This window comes from Marmota flaviventris, chromosome 9 (assembly GCF_047511675.1).
Source record: "Marmota flaviventris isolate mMarFla1 chromosome 9, mMarFla1.hap1, whole genome shotgun sequence".
NCBI classification, from domain to species: Eukaryota; Metazoa; Chordata; class Mammalia; order Rodentia; family Sciuridae; genus Marmota; species Marmota flaviventris.
The window spans coordinates 34,427,039-34,448,474 of NC_092506.1; the positions used below are offsets into that span (position 1 = coordinate 34,427,039).

General features: G+C 39.7%; 1 protein-coding gene across 3 annotated transcripts in view; it reads left to right on the forward strand.

Annotated features, from left to right (window-relative positions):
* Mpped2 (metallophosphoesterase domain containing 2) overlaps window positions 1–21,436 on the forward strand; it is a 171,072-nt gene that overhangs the window by 79,746 nt on the left and 69,890 nt on the right. For all 3 annotated transcript variants that reach the window (XM_071617119.1, XM_027936692.2, XM_071617120.1), the window contains one exon: window positions 5,964–6,189. In XM_071617119.1, the coding sequence (XP_071473220.1) occupies window positions 5,964–6,189 (226 nt within the window). The remainder of the gene's footprint in view (window positions 1–5,963; window positions 6,190–21,436) is intronic.

The window sequence follows — 21,436 nt, forward strand, 5'->3', positions numbered from 1 at the left end:
CATGGTGGTTGTACTAATTCACAATCCCACCTACAGTGTAAAAGTATTCCTTTTTCTCCACCCCAATCTGTAGTTTTAAAATAATTAATTGGAGGTTAGTTGACTAGACCATATGTTAGGGAACAGAATAGGACACATCACAAGGGCTTAAACTTGGAAGAAATCAGGACACTGGCTTTCACTCTGTCATAGTCCAAAATGACAAGCCCAATTTCTGGAATTCTTAGGAAACGCCTGGTGAATCTTGCAAAGGCTCATTCATTCCATCACTTATTCACAAAAAATGAACTGTGTGCCTGCCATTAGGGAGTGCTGAACTGGGTACTTTGGATCAAACAAGGAATCAGAAGCCATGATCCTTGCCTTCAGATCTAGGGAGAGATGAGTCACACGTGAGAAGTAAAACTAAAAGATTAAATAATAAAAGTTAGCAAGCACTGGTTCTTGACTCTATCCCATGCCCATGCGTTGGACGTTTCATCTCATTTTATCCTTGCCACAACCCACCAGATAGGTGTTGTTATTCTCTCCATTTTTGCTAGCGGACTTTAGAAAGCACAGGAGTCTGTTTGAGGTCATTCAGCTAATACAAGGTGAGCCCTGCAGAGTCCCAGCTTAACTCTACGCTGCCCACATAGTTTAGGTTTAAAAATTGAGCCATGAAGAATAGGAATATGGGAATTATAGTCAGAGTGCCTTGAATAATCTCCATAGAAGGAGAGGAAGGAGGAGAGTCTCAGGGAGTAAGCTGCAAAGCAGCGGGGAGGATGTGAAGTGAGCTGAGGAGAAAGAGACCAGAAGGAAAATACCAGACAGAAGGGGAGGGGGGATTTAGAGAGCGCAGTCAGGAATCCAGGCGAGAGACTTTCAGAGACCTCATGTAATTGTGGTGTGAACAGAGGTGAGAAGAGAGAAAAAGCCTTGAGTTTGGCCATTAGGACATCATCAGTGACATTCCAGGGAGGCTTTTGGAAGATAATAGAAAGAGAATCCAGGTTGCATTGGAAAAATCCAGAGTAACCATATCTCTGTAAATTGTTAGACCTGATAATACAGTGGCCCATCAGGCAAGAGAGATGCAGTGAGTGGCCAGGTAGGAGTGGAAACAGGAAGGCACAGGTCTTCAGAAAATGGAAGATGGAAGTCAGTGTTTCCTGATCTTTTGATTTTTTCCAAAGAGGCTGTGTGTGTGTGTGTGTGTGTGTGTGTGTGTGTGTGTTTTATCTCCTGATAGGTCATTTTTTTTTTAAAGTAAAGCTTCAGTTGGGGGCTCACTATAACACCTCTGTGGACTGAATTCAGCCTACCAGCTGTACACATCTGAGGTGCTCTTCCCAGATGTTAGAAGTGACTTGAGGAAGCATGTCAAACAACAAGGTCAAGGCCTGTTTAGAATAGTGTGTGTGGCACATGTGGCTGTGTGCGGGTCAAGGGATGGGTAAGTGTGAACGCATTGTAGAGGGAGATTCTACAGATAAAGAGAGAGGAGCAAAATGGCAAAATAAGGTGGTATCTGGAGAGGAAGGTACCAGAGGGAGTCGGAGGAAGAAGAAGAGGCCAGATATTAGAAAGAAGACACCTATGGAAGGACCTGAATGTGAAGGGGAGGAGCCATGCCACCTGCCCTGCTCTTTATCCCTGTGCTTAGAGGGTATGTTGCCTATTGGTGAGGGGGCCAGAGAATGCCTGGGAGCTGGAAAGGAACCAGGCTGCTTTGGGGAATAGGTAGTGGCAAGAGTGTAGGGCAATTCAAACTATCAGGTCGCAGTGAGGATCCTGCTGCCTTTTGTTTCATGAGAATTTATTTATGGGACACTCTAAGCACGGAAGATACAGACTAGAATGAAACTCAGATGCAGCCTCCATGCACACACACCTCATCTGTAGTCTGTAGCTCTGCACTGGACTGATGGGCTAGTTGTCCACGTCATTCATTCACTGGCTGCCGCCATCACCTGGCTGTGCCTGTGAATTACTTGTGCTCTTATTGGCTCAAAGTTTTCTTTAAGTCACCTCTTACTTGTTTTTATCTTTTTAAGTTTTCTGTTTTATTAGTTCTTTTCAGTTGTACATAATATTAGGGTTCATTTTGACATAATTTGTTTTATTCAGTCCCCAGTACCTCCTCTTCCCCTCCCCTCCTTCTTCCCCATCTCCATCTCTCTACTGATCTTCATGCTATTTACTTATATTTTTCTTTTCATTTTTTAAATTAGTGCCTGTGGATATACATGTTGGTAAGATTCACTGTGGTGTGTTCATATATGCACATAGGAAATTGAGGTCAAATTCATTCCACTGTTCTTCCCTTTTCCTGTCCCTCCTGCCTCTCCCTCAACCCCTTTCCTCTACTCCACTGATTTTTCTGTTTGATGAAATCCCTCCCACTGCCACTTTTATTTTTTTCCTTATTTTGGACTAACTTTCTCATATCAGAGAAAACATTTGAATTTTGACTCTTTGGGTCTGGCTTATTTCCCTTAGCATGATGGTTTCCAGTTTTATCCATTTACCTGCAAATGCCATTTCATTCTTCTTTACAGCTAAGTTATATTCCATTGTGTGTGTATACGTGTGTGTGTGTGTGTGTGTGTGTGTATAACATTTTCTTTATCTATTCTTCTGTTGAAGGGCACTTAGGTTGGTTCTGTAGCCTGGCTGTTGTGAATTGTGCTGCTACAAACATTGATGTTGCTGTATTCCTATAGTATGCTGATTTTAGATATTTTAGATATATGCCAAGGAGTGGGATAGCTGGGTCCTAGGGTGGTTCTGTTCCAAGTTTTTAGAGGAATCTCCATACTGCTTTCCAGAGTGGTGGCAACAATATGCAGTCCCACCAGCAATGTATGAGTGTAATGTACCCTTTTCCCCACATCCTCACCAACATTTATTGTTACTTGTATTCTTGATAATTGCCATTCTGACTAGAGTGAGTTAGTCACCTCTTATTTTACATGTAAAAATTATAAGAAATGAAGCTGTTTATTATTATTTAATGATGTTATATTGTGTTTTTTTTCCAAAATGTGCATTTTTAAAATGCACAGAACTATTTGACATTTTGTCAAGTGTTCATCTTCACTCCACCTAAAATAATTTTGGCTGTCATCAGTGGAACATACACCATGTCTTGGGAACGATGGAAGTGGTTACTTGGTAGAGTTCTTTACGTCATTCAGAGCAAAGATTTTTTTCTGTTAGAATATCTATATGTAGACTTGTTTTTTTAAAAAAAATCTTTTTTCAAACAGGTTGGCTTAAATGGGCTAATATGAATAAAATGGATGAAGATAGGCACCTCTTTGTCTGACAATTTGAAAGTGATGCCATTTGAATACCAAGAAGTTTGAAGCTTGACTGCAGAGGCTTCCAAATTAATCTAGTCTGGAAAAAAAATGAAAATGCCATCAAGTAACAGGAGATTTGTCAGCTGCCCTGCTTACACTTTTCATATAAAACATAAAGGTTGGCAGATTATAGATGAAAGGTCAGTTCAGCAAAAAAGAAAATATGTCAGACAATCTCATAACACAGGTAACAGAGGATGGAAGTTGGAAACTACTATTGGATTCCCAGAAAGAGATGAGTTTGTTGGTGATGTGTAAATATCATCACAGTTTCTGCGGGTGTTCATTTCGGTGGCTACTTCTTTATGCTGAGTCTCCAAAATTTGATTTAAAAGACACCAAGGATGCCTGTCGTCCGGAGGAAGATTTACTTTGCAGCAGCTTTTATTTTATTTTTTTAGAAACTGGTCTGAAAGGGAAAAATGGTACATCCTTTACCCTGTGTCCTGGTCTTACTTGTTCGGAACCAAAGCTCTAAAATGAGGACAAATGGAGAAGCCAAGTCCTCACTTGAATCAAAGTGTGAAATATGATATATCAAGAACTATGTAATGTTTTGAACAACCAACAATAAAAATTTTAAAAAAAGAGCATTTGTGCATAATGAAAGGGTTTTCAGGGACTCCATCCTCATGAAAGATTATAAAGTGGAGCTGGACAGCCACAATGCAATGTGTACAAGTAGAGCTGCTCAAAGATTCACACAGGCAGGACCTATCTTGGGGTGCCTTACTGTCCAGGAAAACATTTTAGCCTGTTTTAGCTTTGGGAGCACAGGTGAAACTGGGGGTACAAAATCAAGCCATTCGATTCACAAAGCCATGATATTAGAGTAGAAGGGCCTATCAATTTCCAGCATGTGCCATGCTGGGAATTTGTTGCCCTATTAATAATACTATCCTTCATCTGTGCTTCAAGTGCAGGGGTTGTGCAAAGTGTCATCACCATTCTATCTAAGTAGCTTGCAACATGCATCACACTAATAATTGCCAAACTTGCATAAACATGAATTTGAGGGAGGCTTCTTATTTTGGATGTGCTCCTCAGCACAGCCTTGCAAATAACTGAGGCCAAAGGCATGGTTATGTGGGCTAGTTATCAAGGGTATGCATTGACTCTTGCCCTCAACATTTCTGGTTTCATCTCTCTGTGGCGTCATTTTCCGTCAGACTGCTTTCATCTCTCTCTTATCCTCCCCATTAGTGCACCCCCTATATATGCAATTCTGTTACCATTAGAAACCGAAAATTAAAAGCCAAAGAAAAATAGTAACATTGCAAAACATTGCAAATCTCCATCTTTAAAACCACTGTACATTAGCATGTTTGCAGTGTGCGGCTGAGATTGCAAGGAAGGACTTCACAGTGTAACCTTTGTGGTTTTCGTTGCTGAAATCCAAGTGGACCGATGACAGAACTTGGTCCCCTCCCCAACCTCCGCCCCAAATTCTCTTTCCTACTAAGCTTTCTTAATTAGATCATTGACCCTGGCTTGCTGGTAAGGACCAATTCTTACAACAAGTGTATCCAATTTCCTGAGAGTAGTAACTTTAATTCTTCCTGGAATAGCAGGAAACATTAATTTTGCATTGGATCCAGGAGTCTCAGGAAGTTAGAATCATAGGTGCTGTTGTCCTTTTCTTCCTCCAAAATGAAATAAAATAAGCAGCAGCCCAACAGTGAGGCATGAGAGATGGGTAGTGACAGAGTAGAGAAAAGGGCATTAATCTCAGAATGGGGACAGCTGCCCAGTACTATCTGCCTTTGGATTTTGGTTCCTATAGCATCACGGTGAGTTATTAATATGTATGATCTGTACTTTATTCAAACATTATAAATCTATGCAGAAGTCTGGTGTTTGGGTTTTCCTTTATAGCTTTCATTCTTCTTCCCAGAATTATCTCATTTCGATCGGGAAACTTTTGCATAAAAAGCACACACCGAGAACTCACATTTCCATACCATAAATATTAAAAGGGGGTTAAGCGTTACAGTTTCTTCTCCCATCCCAACGGGGGGAAAGTTAGCCTTCCAATCAGGGGCCCCTTAATAATGTTCTATTTATTCACAAGCCAAAAGGTAAACTTGAAATTATACTTGCATTATGAAACTGTAAGATGTGGTTCCTTTCGTATATGTAAATTGCAGAATGCTTGGTTTTGCCATGTCTTTTCTGTGAAGGATATACTAAAAATATAGCATTTATCTGAGTTGTTAAGAATAGTTGGTTGGCATATTTTTTGAGGACCAAACCAACCTCAGGCCTTCTCTTAGGTATCATGATTAAAAAGCTTTTGATGGGATAATTATGAAGTGTAGATTCATTATTGTGTAGATCCCATCATAGTGAATCTGTAGAATACAGAAGAGGGAAATGGAACTAGAAAGTTTAATGTTTTCTTAGTAGCTTTTTAGCTTCTTAGCAGCTTCCAATCTCCTGTTTATTTTTGTTAGCATCAAGGAATAATCATAAATTTTGGTTCACATGGAAATATAAAGGAATGTGTGAGCTATTTCATTTGGGTGAAGCGTCTGCTAATCACACAGTCTTGGCTGCTGTACTTTGTGATGGGAAATGAACGTGCTAATTGGTGCTCTTTTTTTCTTATTTCAGGAAACCTGCCATATGAATATAAAATAGTGATTGCTGGGAATCATGAACTGACATTTGATAAGGAATTCATGGCAGACCTTGTTAAACAGGACTACTACCGTTTCCCCTCTGTGTCCAAATTGAAACCAGAGGACTTTGACAATGTTCAGTCCCTCCTGACAAACAGTATTTACTTGCAAGATTCAGAAGTAACAGTGAAAGGATTCAGGATATATGGTGCACCTTGGTAAGTGTTGATTCCAACAGTTTTCCCTCTGTTATTTAGCTGGGCACCAGAAAAGCATGATTTGAATTTAGATCTTTTAAATGAAAATGATCAGGATGGAAGGAAAGTTTATTCCTGTCTTTCCAACAAAACACATACTCTGGTACTGTGGCAAACACAGTATGTGTTATTTTCATTTTGAAAAAAAATTCCTTTAGGTAAGATCAATGGGAGTAGGGCTTTGCTAGATATGTACATATGAATGGGATTGGGGATGCACATGTGTCTGCATGACATGGGGGAACCTGGGGAAGGTTCCATGTTACCCTTCACACACGTTTGGCTCCTCTGAACATTCCAGCGATCTTTGGTAGCTCATTTCCCTCTCATTTTATACTGGAAGCAGTCATAAAATACCTGGCATAGATTAGGGTTTCTCAAAGCTCTCTACATGTCAGAATGACCAGCTCTGTTGAAACAGATTTTGAAACTCACAAATCAGACTATGATTCACCTTCCTTCGATGAAGCCCAGAAATCTGTATTTTTTAAAGTTCCCCAAGTGAGGCTGATGCACAGGCAGTTTGGAAGTTACTGGTTGAGAACTTGGTACCAGAATTCTCAAACTGTGCCCTAGAAAACTTGAAGCAGGTACATAGCCTATGGGCCAGACAGGAAGCACTGTGGATCTTGGCTCTATTGGTTGACAGTTGCCAGGTCTTAAAGTTACTTCATGGTGGCTGAACCTTAGTTTTTGATTCTTAAAGATCACAAAAAATAATACCTATTTTAGAGGGTGATCACAAGGACTAAATAGTGGCATTTGCAGTGGACTTAGGAAAGTGACTGGTAATTTGCTTAGGATAATAGTTACTATTTTTCTGCCCTTAGCTCTTCCACTAAGTACATACGTGAACTTGGACAAGTCACTTGGCCACAGAGCCAGTGTTTCCATGTTTGAAATGGGAGTGTTGGATCAGCTGATCTTCAGTATCAGAGAATTCAAAATTCTAGCCCCTCCATTTTTTTCCCCTGAAGGTTCTGTGTATATATTGAGCAGAACTAAACTTTACATATCCCATCTGGAAAAGCACCCTAATCTCTCCCTAGCAGTGGATAGGGCTGGAAGAGGACAGGCAATGAATTAAGATTGCCTTTTTCACATAACAGTTTGGTTTGTCTTCTGTGAGATAAAAAGTTGAGATATTTTCTGTAATTGTTTTCCTACCTTTACTGGTTGGTACCCAGAAGGACTGATAAATGGGTACAGGAAGTTCATTTCTCTTTAAAAACCAACCTGACAACGATTGTGAACCCTTAATTAAATACTATCTGCCAGGCACTATTCTAAGCCCATTCTAACTGTTATCTCATTCCATCCTCACAATACCTTTAGAAGATAGACACTATTATGATCCTCATTTGGCAGATAAGAAAACTCAGGCAAAGAAAGGTTAAATAACTGCTCAGAAACACCACAGATAGTGAGTGGTAGCATCCTGATTTGAGCCCAGCTGGTCTGACTGCAGGGAATACAGAATGGCTGAGGGGTGGTAGTAGTGGGTGTGGTATGATGATTAGAGATTATAATTGGCAGATCCAGTTCATATCCTGTTTTATTAATGTCCATCAATTTTTTTATTATTATTGTGCATGAGAAGGTGGAAAAGGGCAAGAGAACAAACAACAGAAATTAGTCCTGTCAACCTGCAATCTAGAAACTGATCTCAGGGTGACACAGGATGTTGATATTAGCATTTCTGTATAGGGCAGGATGCATCCAGAGCATTTCTCCCTTCACAGTTCAGTTCTTAATAACAATGCACTAATTGACAAATGACTTGTGATTGTCAGAGAAGCTCACATATGAGTTAAAATTGTTTCTTCAATAACAAAAGATGATTTTTGAAAAATCTTCAAGAGGCGCAGAGCATTTTAGGCTATTCCCGAATAAACAGAACTTTCAGAGATTCCTGGATTGATAGTTGCTGAAATGATGACAGCAACTAACTTCCTCCATTATCTGAGCTGATGCAAATCTGTTTAGGATAGAGGTTAGCTAAACCAGATTACAGCGGTGATGGATGAGGCAATGATTTTTGGTCCTGGGCAAAGGACCTCCCAGCAGCATCTCAAAAGTACTTCAAATATGCGATGTGATGGGCATGAGCTGTCTTTGGTGATGATACAAACTGCAGACAATCCAGTTATCTCTAGACAAGATTGAACCATTTAAGATTTTTCAATTTTAATATTGAGGAGGGTGGTAAAGTTAAGAAGATAGGCAGCATTAATTAGTCTTCTGAGGTGTTATCCTGAAGTTGTTGTTAACTGTAATGTGTATTGGGATTTTCAAGATTTGAATTATTTCCTGCTGAGCACTTCTTTACAATGAGGGAAGTCTCTAAATGGAATTTTCTCCACCCTAATTGTTGGTATTTTGTATTTTGGACAAGAATACAAAGGTTGATCAAATGGAAATTTCAGTTTCATCCTATCTTTGGAGACATGAGTTGTTTGCACTGTGAGGATATTTTGTTAAAATGAGTATTTCTATGATAATCTGAGCATTAATCCCAGGAATGTCCACATTAGCATTTCTGTACAGGGAGGACAGTGTTTTCCATTTCTACTTCTTATTCAACTGTGGGACCCTGGATGAGTTTATTAACATCTCTCTGCCTCTGGTTTTTTCATCTTTAAAATGGGAAAAGACATTTTTTCTCTTAAGTGGTTGATATGAAGACAGAGTTAATGTCTCTGCAGCAACTAGACTTCTAGGCATGGAGTAAGCATTTGATAAGTGTAGCTACTACAACCAGTAGGGCACTGATGTTTCCAATCTGCTTAATTCCTTTGTCAGCCTTCATAAGGACATTGATGTACTTGGAGTCAGATGGGTGAGTTCTAGCCCTGGGTCAGCCTCTGCTGATTGGGTGACACTAAGCAAACCACTTAAATTTATTTGGGTTATAAAACAGGGGAAATGAAGTCTACCTTAGTCTTTTTCATAGACTCCCCCCCCCCATGGAATGTTTACCACAGTTACAATCTTTTAAAAAAAGAAAAAAGTACATATTTATGGGTATGTACACTTTTTAACATCTTTCACCATTAAAAATTTGACAAGAAGCAAAATTTGGGAGACTTATACTGTAGGTACTATTTTTCTACTTTCAAAAGTTTTGTGCCATCCCTGAGATTCTCTTGTAGATAAATGCCTGCTTAATAACCCAATAGATATTTCACCCCCTCCCATCATGTAAACTGATTAATATTGATATCCATGCATTGCCAATGAATGTTCTGAGGAAATACTAAGTTCTGAATTGCTAATATTGCTAGCAGTCTGAATTTAAAAGCAGAAACAAAATAAGAACCCTGACACGATTTCTATCCTTTCATAGGTTTCTCAAAAACAATTGCCATTAGACCAAGCAAATAACTATGACTCATGTTTGTTTGTTTGTTTGAAAATATGGGGTTAAAGTATATCTCAGTGGTAGAGTAACTGCTTAGCATGCACAAGACCCTGGATTTGACCGCCAGCATCAAAAAATGAACAATAAATAAATAAATAATATGGATTGAGATTTAGTTTAGCTTCAAGAAACATTAATCTGTATACATTGCATGTTTGTAACTTGTGTCTCAGCTAAAAGCTTCCTAAAGAATTCAGTTTCCTGATTTACAATTTGACAGACATGTAGAAAATAACTTAAAACACATCAGAGCCACTTCCAACCAGAATATTCTGTGGTACTTATTAGATCCCCAAGCAAGAGGATTTGAATGTGGTTTGGTGGGTCTGGGGAAGTTTAATGTTTTAACCTGATGAAGTTGTGAGTGATGTTACATGTCCAGGAAAGGAGACGGGCTCCCTTGGAGGGAGACCAAGTGTCTGTGAGTTTCTGGCACCCCTACCTCCGGAGGCCATAAGGCAGGTTCTGTGACTTCTGTATGTATCCTCTTATCATTTCCTTCTTCCAGGAACCTTGAGGAATCTTCTTTGAAGAGTTTGGTCACAGATTCACTTAACTTCCTGTTGTTGTTTTCTTCTCTCTCTTTTGGGGAGAAGAGGAGAAGAGGGTCTTGTGTTGCGTGCAGTTAGGTCAGCCTTGAACTTTGAAAGCTCAGGGATTTCTCATGCCTCTACTGTTGATTCTCTGCCTCCAAGGTGGCTCATGACTTACTCTTTCAGATTCTCTCTCAGCTCTGGAATGTCTTTTCCAAAGGCTTAGTATGGTTAGAAAGAGACAAAACATCTCACCTGTCAGATATTAGCCACTGTGGTAATGAATTGCTTGTCTGGCTGTAGGGGGAGGTAGAATTTTAAAATTGTTTTTTGAAATTTTTGGTTACTGTCAGTTGAGTTTAGCATAAGCAGATTTCAGTCAAATTACTTGTGGGACTTGGGAGTTAAAAATCAACTGCCCCCAGAGCTGGGGCTGTGGCTCAGTGGTAGAGCAATTGCCTAGCATGTGCGAAGCACTGGGTTCTTCGCCCAGCACCTCATATAAATAAGTTAAATAAAGGTCCATTTACAACTAAAAAAATGTATTTTAAAAAATCAACTGGCCTCTGCTTTTTCTGATTTCATTTGTTCTTTTGACACTATGATGCTACGTAGAAAAAAAAAAAAAATCCACATACGAATTGATCGGTAATAGAGCTGCAAAAAGTGAAAAGTCCTTATTGCACTGACTGGAGCCGAGTAGCTGTACTGTTCAGCAATAGCCTGCACCTTGTTCTCTGGAACAGAAATACAGAGGTGGTCTCCTGTGGTGTTTAATGAATATGAGTGGGGCTTTCCGATGTCCAGGAATTTGATCTCTAGGCTGACCAAAGGGTCAGGAACAAAGAGCACATTTTTTTTCACGTTAGAGTGGACCCAGGTGTAATTTGTCAGATTTAGTAACTGTGGAGGAAGTGCTTTAACTTCTACAGCAGGAAAATTAGATCAGGCCTAGGCAGCGTAATTCTGAAATGGCTGAAAGAGGAAGAGAAAGCCCATTGAGTTGCATTTTCAAAGGAGGCTGGAGCAGGATTCCCCACCCCCCTTTCTTCCCCTCATTTCATATCACCAACACGTTGAGTTCATTCATTCATTTAGATGTAATTTCTCAGCATTTTTCAAAGTGGGAGTTAAGTGTTGATTCCACTCTCTGCAGCATTTCTAATTGTGTTTGCACACAAACAGCTACAAGGTTGCTCACGTTTCCTTGTTCTGATCAGTGCGGTAGTACTTTATGTTTACCCTGTCAGAAAAGCCTCAGATGTTTTTATTTCCAATTATAAGTTTTGTAATGCATCATGTATTTTGCTGACAGTCTTTAAGTTCTTGAAATAGCGAACAAATTAACAGCAGATATTGAGTGAGAGGATTAGAAAACCAATTGGCAACTCATGTGATAGAATTCTGATATGGGGATGGGTGGAATGGGCTCATTTATTTTATTTTCACAGTCCTACTTTGTAATTAACTTGGGCAAAAAAAAAAAAAGGAGAAGAAGAAGAAAGAAAAGAAAGAAACATACTCAGCAGAAAAGTATTTGGGAACTAAAGAATAAAACTATGCAAGCAGTATTTGTTCTGTACCACATTTGCAGGGATCCCCGGCTTTTATTCAGGAAGGTTCCGAAAGGTATTGGCACAGAAAGAGGTCTTGTGTGTATGTGTTAAACAAATATGCACTCTGCTTTTACATGATTCTGTTTAAAGGCCTGGGCTAACGTTTCATTTTTCTTGGCACGGGGCCCATAGACTCTCCCATTATGAAACCTATGGCTGCTCTGCCCTGGTCTAGAGTTACAGGGCTCTGTTTACATTTTTGCCTGTTTCAGAATGCAGCTGACTGCTCTTAAAGCCGCACGGGATCAGATTCACTTCTGGTTTAACAACTGCCCTGTTTATTTGAAAAAGGAGAAAGCAAAACCGATCAGTTGGCTTCCTACCTCCCATTGATATCCAAGAGGGTACAGTAAATACCACGTCCACGGCCAAAGCAGTTTTATGCAGAGCCTGTTGTGTTGGATCCCACTCAGACCTTCATGCCTGCAGCTCAACCTTTGCAGCCTGTCTGGTTACCTTTATCTGACTTTATCTGATGCGTGGAGGCGTTTGCATGGAGAAATGTGGAGGGGGTTAAAGAAAGGTTCGTGGGCATTCAGTTGAGCTTCCTGTCAGCAGCTGGCATCGTGTAAATTTTTGCCTGCACATGATGAGAGAGCAACTCAGCAAACAAGGATAAATTTACCATTGGATGGTGCTTTTCACTCAGAGAACTCTGATATGTGTTATCTCACTCGGGCCTCACAACAATTCTTTAAAATAAGGACACTTAGTAGTAATAATAATCAACAATAACCAGCATTTACAAGTGCTTGTGCGTCAGGAGTTGCTCAGTATTGCTTCCTTTGGACAGAGAGACCACGTTAGGGAGTTTTTGACAGAGAATGTCACTTGCCCAAAGTCACAGAGCTGGTTGGGGAGAAATAGGACCAGAATCCAGAGTTTCTTTGCCAAGTTCTCTAGACTAAACTAGGATTTCCTAGTCTACTTCTTGACCTGAAGAAACTCAGGAAGGGGCCACTTTTCATCATAGAAGACTAGTCTGTTTCCACTTAAAGGCAAAAAGGATGCACAAAAATACAGGCCACTACTCATTGGGGACTCTCGGGATTACGTGGGGAGCTGTACTTACAGGGAGAGAATGAGTATGGAGAAGAAGGGAATATTCCATCATCTTTTGCATGATGTACTCCAGAGAGTAGGGTTTCAAAACAGAAAACTCTACATCCCGGGGTGTTGTAAGACCTGGGTCAGCTCTTTATAGTCCTTCTGCATCACAAAGACAACTTTACACTCAACACACATCAAGGGTCAAGTATCTGTTGTGTGTGGCTTTCCCTGCTGAAGCACCATGCAGCAGTTGAGAGAGGTAGCATCCCTGGGCATATGTACCAAGAGGGAAGTGTTGGCATGCTGGCAGTGTGCCACAGCTGAAGCCGGGCTGGCAGGGTCCTGTACACTGGGCTCCGGAGAAGACCTGGACCTTCTGAGGCATGGCTGGCAGGTTACTGGGTGTCATTTCATTTTCTCATGTTTCATTCACCATCTCCTTCTTTTAATCCAGAGTTGCAACTGGTGGATAAAAGGAGATTATAAAGTGGCTATAAGTTCCCTGAGGACAGGGGCCTGTTGATTTTCTTCTCCATGCCTTCTAGCCCAATGTCCAGCACATAGTCAACGTGCAGTCCTTATCTGATGAATGAATGAATGATGGTGGTGGTGATGGAGACATATCGATGGCTGATGGACTGAAAGTTTGTACAGATGAGAGAGTATTATAAAAGGAAAGACAGTATTTCCAATACAAGGTCAGGAAGCTATGAATCTACAGAATGGAGGACTAGAGATGGTAGAGGAAAATGGAATCAAACAATGCCCTGAACTATGTCCAAGGGTTTCAAGAACATGCCCACTTCCTTCCTGAACATTTAGAAGTATAGAGAGCATAGCTTCTCTCTAGGCGAGCATGTTTTCATAAAATGATGAAAGGAGTAGGACCAACCCGACTTGAAGACAGTGAGAGTTTTCAAAGACAGGTTCCACCAGTAATTTTAGGTTCTTTAAAAAAAAAAAAAAAATCTTTGTTTTATTTATTTGTTTATTATGTGGTTCTGAGGGTCGAACTCAGTGCCTCACACGTGAGAGGTGAGCACTCAACCACTGAGCTACAACCCCAGCCCTATTTTTAGGTTCTTTAGTGTATTTTTTCCTTGCCTCGGATACCTTATCCCCATTCTGTGAGCAGCTAGAGAAATGGCTGGTAGGTTTGGAGACTGTTTCTTTTCAGCTGCAGTCAAGCAGGCAGCACACAGGTTGAGGTGGGCTCTCAGAGCACCTTCTGGATTTTATAAACCGATTATCAATTATGTCATGTTCCTTTTTCTCAATGGTTGGCTGAATTCTTCAAGTCAGAGTCACGTAGATTCTGTCCCATTTATTTTTAAGCTGTTTGACAGACACACATTATTTTATTTTGTATGCTGTAAGTGTAGGGTGAATTTTTCCAGATCTCACCAGACTGTAAGCCCACTGGGGTCCCAAGACAGTCTTAACCCATGTTTGTCTGGGTTTAGTCATGGCTGCTGTTCTGCCTTCCTATGCTGCACTTCTCCCCTGTAGCTTAAATGTGTTTGTCCAGGTAACTATACATGGTTTTTAAATCCCCCAGATGACCTTCCATGAGCTTTCGCACACAGATGAGAGGTTGCCCTTCTGCTTAGAGCTCCCCTTTGGCCAGCACCAATGCATCTGCAGGATGCAGGACATCCCTCCCACTCTTTCTGATGAGCCTGTGTGCTGCCGGGGCTCTTCCACAATAGGTCTCAATAATCAAAACCATGTTGTGCTCTGTGCTTGACAGGCGAGAAGCACTCACCCTCTGTGCAGCTCTGTGAGAGGGCTGTCAAGGCCTGATGTCACTCATCCCCTCCTGGATTCCTCTGTTAAGGCCATGGGAGGCTTGGTGGAGGACAGGCTGAACTACGGTGTGCTCAGAGATACCTCCTCTCATGATTAAGGATTTGTTGAAACTGGGCTAAACTCTTCTTGCTTATTCCCTCTGTCCTGAAATCATCAGTTTCTTAGGCTTAGGAACTTCCAATAGGATCTTCTCAGCAGGAAGGCCCACACTGAGAACTTTGCTTCCATGTTAGATACTCTTTCCACGTACTGAGGCAGCATGGTGTAAAGTTCTGCGGGCTTTGGTCTTGGAGACAGAGTGTTCCCAGCTAGCTTGAATCTCAGTTTTATCCTTGAGAACTTATTTATCTTGTTAAACACTTAAATACACTATTTAATGTCTCTGAACTACTGTTTCATCTGTCCAATGGGTATGCAAATAACAATTGCTACTCCGTCTTGAGGATCACCCCAATACAGTCACCATATGTAATGTTGTTTGTAAGGCTCACAAAAACCGTATAAAAGAAGTATTACTATCCCCATTTGAGAGATGAGAAAATTAAGGTAAGAGAAGATAATCAGTTCACCCCAGGACACTCACTTTGCAAACAACTAAAAAAATATTATATATATATATATCAAACTGAACTCTATTTGGCTCCAAAGTCTTTATTTTTTTCACCACTCATGTTTTTCATAGGATGAAAATGAGATTATGTATGACAAGTTTCTGGGACTCAATAAATGTTACATAAAATATTTTCTTCCCTGAAAAGCAAAAATATTTGGTTTTCTGATGGCTGTGATGTTTTTGTTTTGTCTCTCTGGTGATATACCAGGGCAGAAGGGGCAGAAATAAAGTAATAGGCAAGAGCCTAGAAAAATGGCTGCCCCACGTGAGTGAGAGAGAAAGTTTTAAGAAGTGAGTATTTACAGTTTCTTTGCATGACAAGTTGCTTGTGATCTGGGTAAGTGGAAACCATTTAGGAAAGGCACCCTGTGTATTGGCTGCATTTGGTCCGAAGGCGTGGAAGAGTGAATAGATGTCTGTTAAATGAAGACATATGGGACATTTTTAAGGTCACTTACACGGAGTATCATATTCAATGTATGAGTAACGCTTGGCAGTGCGTTTTCACCCAGGAAAAATAAAGGTAATGTTGGATAGTGACTATAAATTGAATGTGAATGTTCCATGAGGGCTTTTCCAGCATGAAGTTGGTGGCAAATTTGAAAGCCTCTGGGTTAGCAGAATGTGAGTACATTCTACAAAGAGCAAAAAAGGTGAGCTGCCAATCTGTGTTCATTTAGGAGAAGATAGAAGAAGACTGTTTTGCTCAAATATTAGAAGGGATCAACTGGGTTAAAGTGCAAATACACTTATTATGACTAATAATGTTCAAGTATGAAATTTGCAGCCACAAAAGGAAATAAAAAAGGAAATGAGAAGAGAAGCACCTGGTATATAAGGGCAAATGAGTGGAAGTGATTAAGCCCTAGCCTAAATAAGATTCTTTTCAGGATGAAATTTCCCAAAACAGTATTAGAAGGTGCTGGTGATGATAATATTTATTGGTTCATTTAGATAAATTTAGGCCCAGTGTCTTGGCCTGATGGGTATGGATAGATCACATAAATAAAAATTGGTGCTAGAATTTCATATGAATCCATGGTAAATCAACATCTAAGATAAAGTAAAACCAGTGCCATGTTTGCAAAGGAAAAGAAAGGTCAGAATCGACACACTGATTTTCCATTCTTTTCTAAAATTGGTTATGCATTTCTTTCATACATTATGTGCAAGATTGCACATAAACCTAAGTGCTTCTGATGGCTGCCTGGCTTAATAAATGGAGGCTACTGTTTTTCTCACTGCATTTCAAGCTACTGTATGTATTGAAATTCTGGGATATATCCATCTTGAAGCTGAATGTGATATGGTATTCAGACTTTCCATGTCACGCAAGGCTTCACGAGTCATGAGAAGTAGCTTGGGTCACCATGGTTCTAGAAAGATTGTTGAAGACAGAAACTAGGGGAAATTTTTTTTTTCAATTGCCTTAATCATTTACAATACCAACCTCTAAATCACTCTCATTATTGGGGCCTCTATTTTTTTATTTTGAATCCAAAATCAATAAGAAAACTCTCTGGCTTTAGTCTGGTTGCTAGACTAAATCCATATCTGAAATTGTTGATGGCAAAAGTAGTCAGAATGTGCTGTTGGGTTTTGTAAGCCACCTCTCTACTTGTCTCCATTTCCTTTGGTGTTAATATTTAAGGGAAAACAAGTTCGTTTTAAAAATTTGCAGGGTTAAGTCAGCATCAGTGATTTAGGGAGGCCCTAAGCAACTTAGCAAGACCCCAGTCTCAAAAATTGAAAATAAATAAATAAATAAAGGGCTGGGGATGTAGCTCAGTAGCTAAGCGCCCCTGTGATCAATCCCCAGTAACAAAAAACAAAACAAAAACCCTCATAGGGCTTATTTGTGGATTTTACTGTTTTATGTTATTTTGAGAAGTAACACATAGGCAGCTTTTGGCAATGAGGATTTTGGCCTGTGCCCACGCTGCCTGTGTTACTGAACATTTATTCCTTAATGTGGGTTCTTTGAGATGAAGCAGCAGCCTCATTCCCTTTCTTATCCAAATTCAGCCTCTCTCTTAAAAAGAGATAATTATGAGAGAAGAGGTACTTACCTATCGGGGCAGCAGAATGAGTAGGAAACGTGGGAAACCCAAGCGTGTGTGTTTAATGTTGAATCTGACCTTTGCGCTTTTTAAATAGCTCTTACCGGAGGCGAATTCTGTGTGGTTGCCGGCTGGCAGAGCAGCATCAGAGGAGGCCCATGAAAGGCGAGGGAATTTTCAGAGCACTGAGTGTCTGCCTGCATTCACGCTGTATGCGCTGCTCCGTATTACTACTAAAGGGAAAATCTGCTACCAAGGAGGGTAGTGGTTTTTAAGGTTATTTGCTGTAGGAATTACCTTTTACGGAGTTTGAACTCTTGTTCCAAAAAGCCTGGGAGAAAACAGGATCACTTCTTAGGAAATTCTGAAGTTTGGTTCCCCTGTGAACCACAGGCCCACCAGTGCTCTGAAGTCAATCTCAGGCTCTGTAACTCACGAATATGCATTATGAATGGGTTTGGGCTTTGATGTTAGGGTAAACAGAATAATGGAGTTATTGATAAAGAAGACCAGAGATAGGGCAAAAGAATATCTGTTTGGTTCACGCTGAAATAGTGAATCACATCTTTTTCTCAATGTGACCAAACAAAGCTTTTGTCTACACATGAGAAAAAAAAAAAGATGAAGGAAAAAATAGTTAAATTAGAAAATCATCCAGGATAGAAATCATGCAATAAAACCAAACAAACCAATAAAAAACATCCCAATAATTAAGGATTTGGTTTCCCAAGCTGTGTAAACTCTTACCAGGTAGCCAAATACTCACAAGTATGAAGATTTTACAATTCAAGCAATACCATTCACAGGGACCTTGAAGGGTTTTAGCCAATGAAGAATTAGCATCATTTATCAGGAAGCAGTGACAGGTTTTCTTCTTTTAATTAGCAGTAAGCATTTAAAAAGCCATATTCCTCACCAAAAATATACAGATGAATCCTAACCTTATAATAATTATATAAATATATAGAAAGAACAAAAGCCAAGACCACAAAGACAGTAGAGATTTTTTTCTTGTGTTTTTTCTTTCTCTCATTCTGCTTTTCCTGGGATTTTGAATATTCTTATAGGACATAGTTTTATATTTATAGTCAGGAAAAAAAAAGCCACATTCTGTAGTTGTAAAATGAGTGTCTGTCTGCGGGTAATTTGGAAATGAACTCTTTTTTTCCAGCTTTATGTTCTCGTCATGTATATAGTCAATGTTTATTTGTGGATCTGCACACATACATACACTTCACCAGTCACTTGTGTGACAGGCTGTTGCAAAAGATAGGGAGTTAGTTGGAAGTACTTGTCCTCATTCACAAGTGCTGTGGTTTGCTGGGCTGAAAGGAAAGATTCCCTTGAAACACCTCGCATCATGCATCATTTTGCTGAAAAACTGTGTTTCCTCTTCCAAATCAGAATTTTCAAGGAAGGTACAACCTAGATAGCTCACCTGCTGTTGAGTCCACTAATAAACCCCAGACCTCTCTGGTACTGCAGTTCAATTCATACCTGTATGCAGTGCCCTGGGACCATGTCTCTGGGTCTGGCTTCACAGGATGTGACTTCAGCCAAGGAAAGCCTGATGCCTACCTTTGCTTATTTGTATTCCAGTGCTGTAACCTCTCCTCCTCTTGTGTGTCTTTGTTCTATTAATCTGCAAAACAGGGCTCGACTTGTGATTAGTCCTTGGAGCTTGTTTCTATTAATCAGTCTGCAAAACAGGTCGACTTGGATGCTTTTGTTCAAGAGCTTAATGCGTTCTCCTTGTCAGGCTGTGGTTCAGGCTGCTTGGTTTGCCTTAAACAGTACCAGGCGGTGAAATTTGCTTTTTATATGCCAATTGCATTGTCAAGAAAGAAAATACTGTTTGAAAAGACAACAGGAAAATGTTAATGTAGAATTGTAGAGCTGTTTTAAGGGGAGGAAAAGTTTATAGAAAATACACCTTCTGTAACCTGGTTGTGATGTATAATAAACTACACAGTGCAGTTGACTGGGACAGAAAATAAGGCATTAATCATATGGTCTAGAAGTATGGTGTCAAGCAAAGGTTGCCTATTTTAATACTTTTATGTGTATCTGAAATGTAATTCTCTTTTGATACTTAAAGTGAGAATATCATCCCAATTTAGCTATGTATGCGGTAATTATAAGAAGACTCAATACAATTCTGTGAATTTCCTTACTTTTTTTTTTCTTTCCACCGTCTCTTGTGCCAAACGACCTTGCCACAGATTAAAATTATTTTACCTGTTACACAGGAAAAACGCTCTATCTCAATTTTCTTATCTTCATTATCAAGGGACAAGAACTGACCTACCTGTAGAGATGGTGTAGGTTAACTGAGTGATGAGTATAAATTGCTTCGTAAAATGCTCAATATCACCATTTTAAAAATTCTCCCAACTCCAGTATGCAAAGGGTAGCATGACTGGAAAAGGCTTTTAATGCATGGCTTTTCCCACTGACAGTGTGACTCTAGGAAAAAATGCACTTTTCTAGTGGAAGTTGTCTTTTACATCTCTAAAAATCTTGAGCATTTAACATCCGTTACTTATTTCATAACTGTTCGCACCCCACCTCCAGATCTGCTGAAGTATATGCAGGGAGCAAATTCTCAGAGTCTCAAATTAAATTTGTCATCAGTGATAAATTTAGTCCTGGAAGACACTTTAATAAGTATTTCAGTGTGATTTATTGGTTTTGTTAGTTAACACGAGTGTATTATGTCTTGTACAGAACTTAGGAGCAATTTCTGACTAGATCTTCCCTGATTAAAATTAAAAAAAAAAAATGAAAGTCTCATTTTCATCACGGTGGTAATTATTTTAGGACTAAATTGGAAGGTAAGCACACTGCAGTCCTGTCACGAATTTAAAAATAAAGACAGAAAAGAAAAAGAAATGTCAAAATGTGACAGGAAGCACATTTAAATGATTCCACTTCTTCATGTCTGTACATTATTTCCTTTGTGTGTATGCCAAGCGTCTAGGCTGTTTTACTGGCCGGGGCTTAAGATGCAGCCCCTGCATATATAATCACTAATGAGTGTCAGGATTCAGCTGCTAATTTGAAAGGCTTTGTGGCTCTTTCACCCCAGACACTAGCAGCTTCATTAGAGGCTCCTTTGCCCAGTCTGACCTTTGCTTGCCCAGGGATCACAACTAAATACCAACATTACACCAGCACCTCCCACTTGAAACAGTCCAGACACAATTCCTCTGGCGCATATCTTATCAGAATCTGCTACTGACATAAACTTGGATGTCCCTGTGGCTTGCCACATAATTAGGATTACCTTCCCCCCAAAGAGGCCCTATTTACTTACACCCGTGGGGGTGTTCGGTTGATTGGAGATTTGAATTTTCAAGCAATTAGCAAATTTCTTGATCCTCTTTTTAAAAAAAAAAATTTTTTTTTTGGAAGGCATAGCTTTTAAAATGTGTTTTTATGGCTATCTCAGTGAAAGGAACAGTCACCAACTAACCCCTCTATAAACATACATAGGATTTATTCTTAATGACATTAAATAAGAAAACAGAAAGTAAAATTCGATGTTTTTTTTTCTTTAGAGAATTATGCTCCAGAGTACATTCTTAAAATCAAACCATGTAGCAAGCAGGTGGAAGGGAGCTTTCTGTTTGCTGTGGTCTTTTATTTATTCCTGAGAAATGTAAGGTTGGGCCTGATTTGTCAAGCTTTTGGTTGCTGGAACGGAAAGCTTTTCTTTTACATTTATATCGTCAGTGTATTCTCCCCCTGTTGTTCCCAATTTTCAGAAACACTATCCTACTTTCATTCAGAATCTACCTGCTATTTGCTATGAAACAGTAAGTGTAGGCAGAGGAGATATCTTTTGGCATTGTATGTAATTATCCATTAGAGAATAAATTTTGTTTGGCATTGTATGTAATTATCAATTAGAGAATTGAAATTTTGATCAAGTTTTTTTCTACTCAGATCCCATCTTCTAAATCAGGTCTGGAGTGATCTTATTTTGAAGGGGTTTGAATTCTCCTTCCTTTTTTGAAAGAGTCATAAAATTAGAGATGGGAAAGAACTCTATGATTACATCACTTTTTCCACCCCCTTGGCCAGTGAGATCTTCCTCCCTCTTG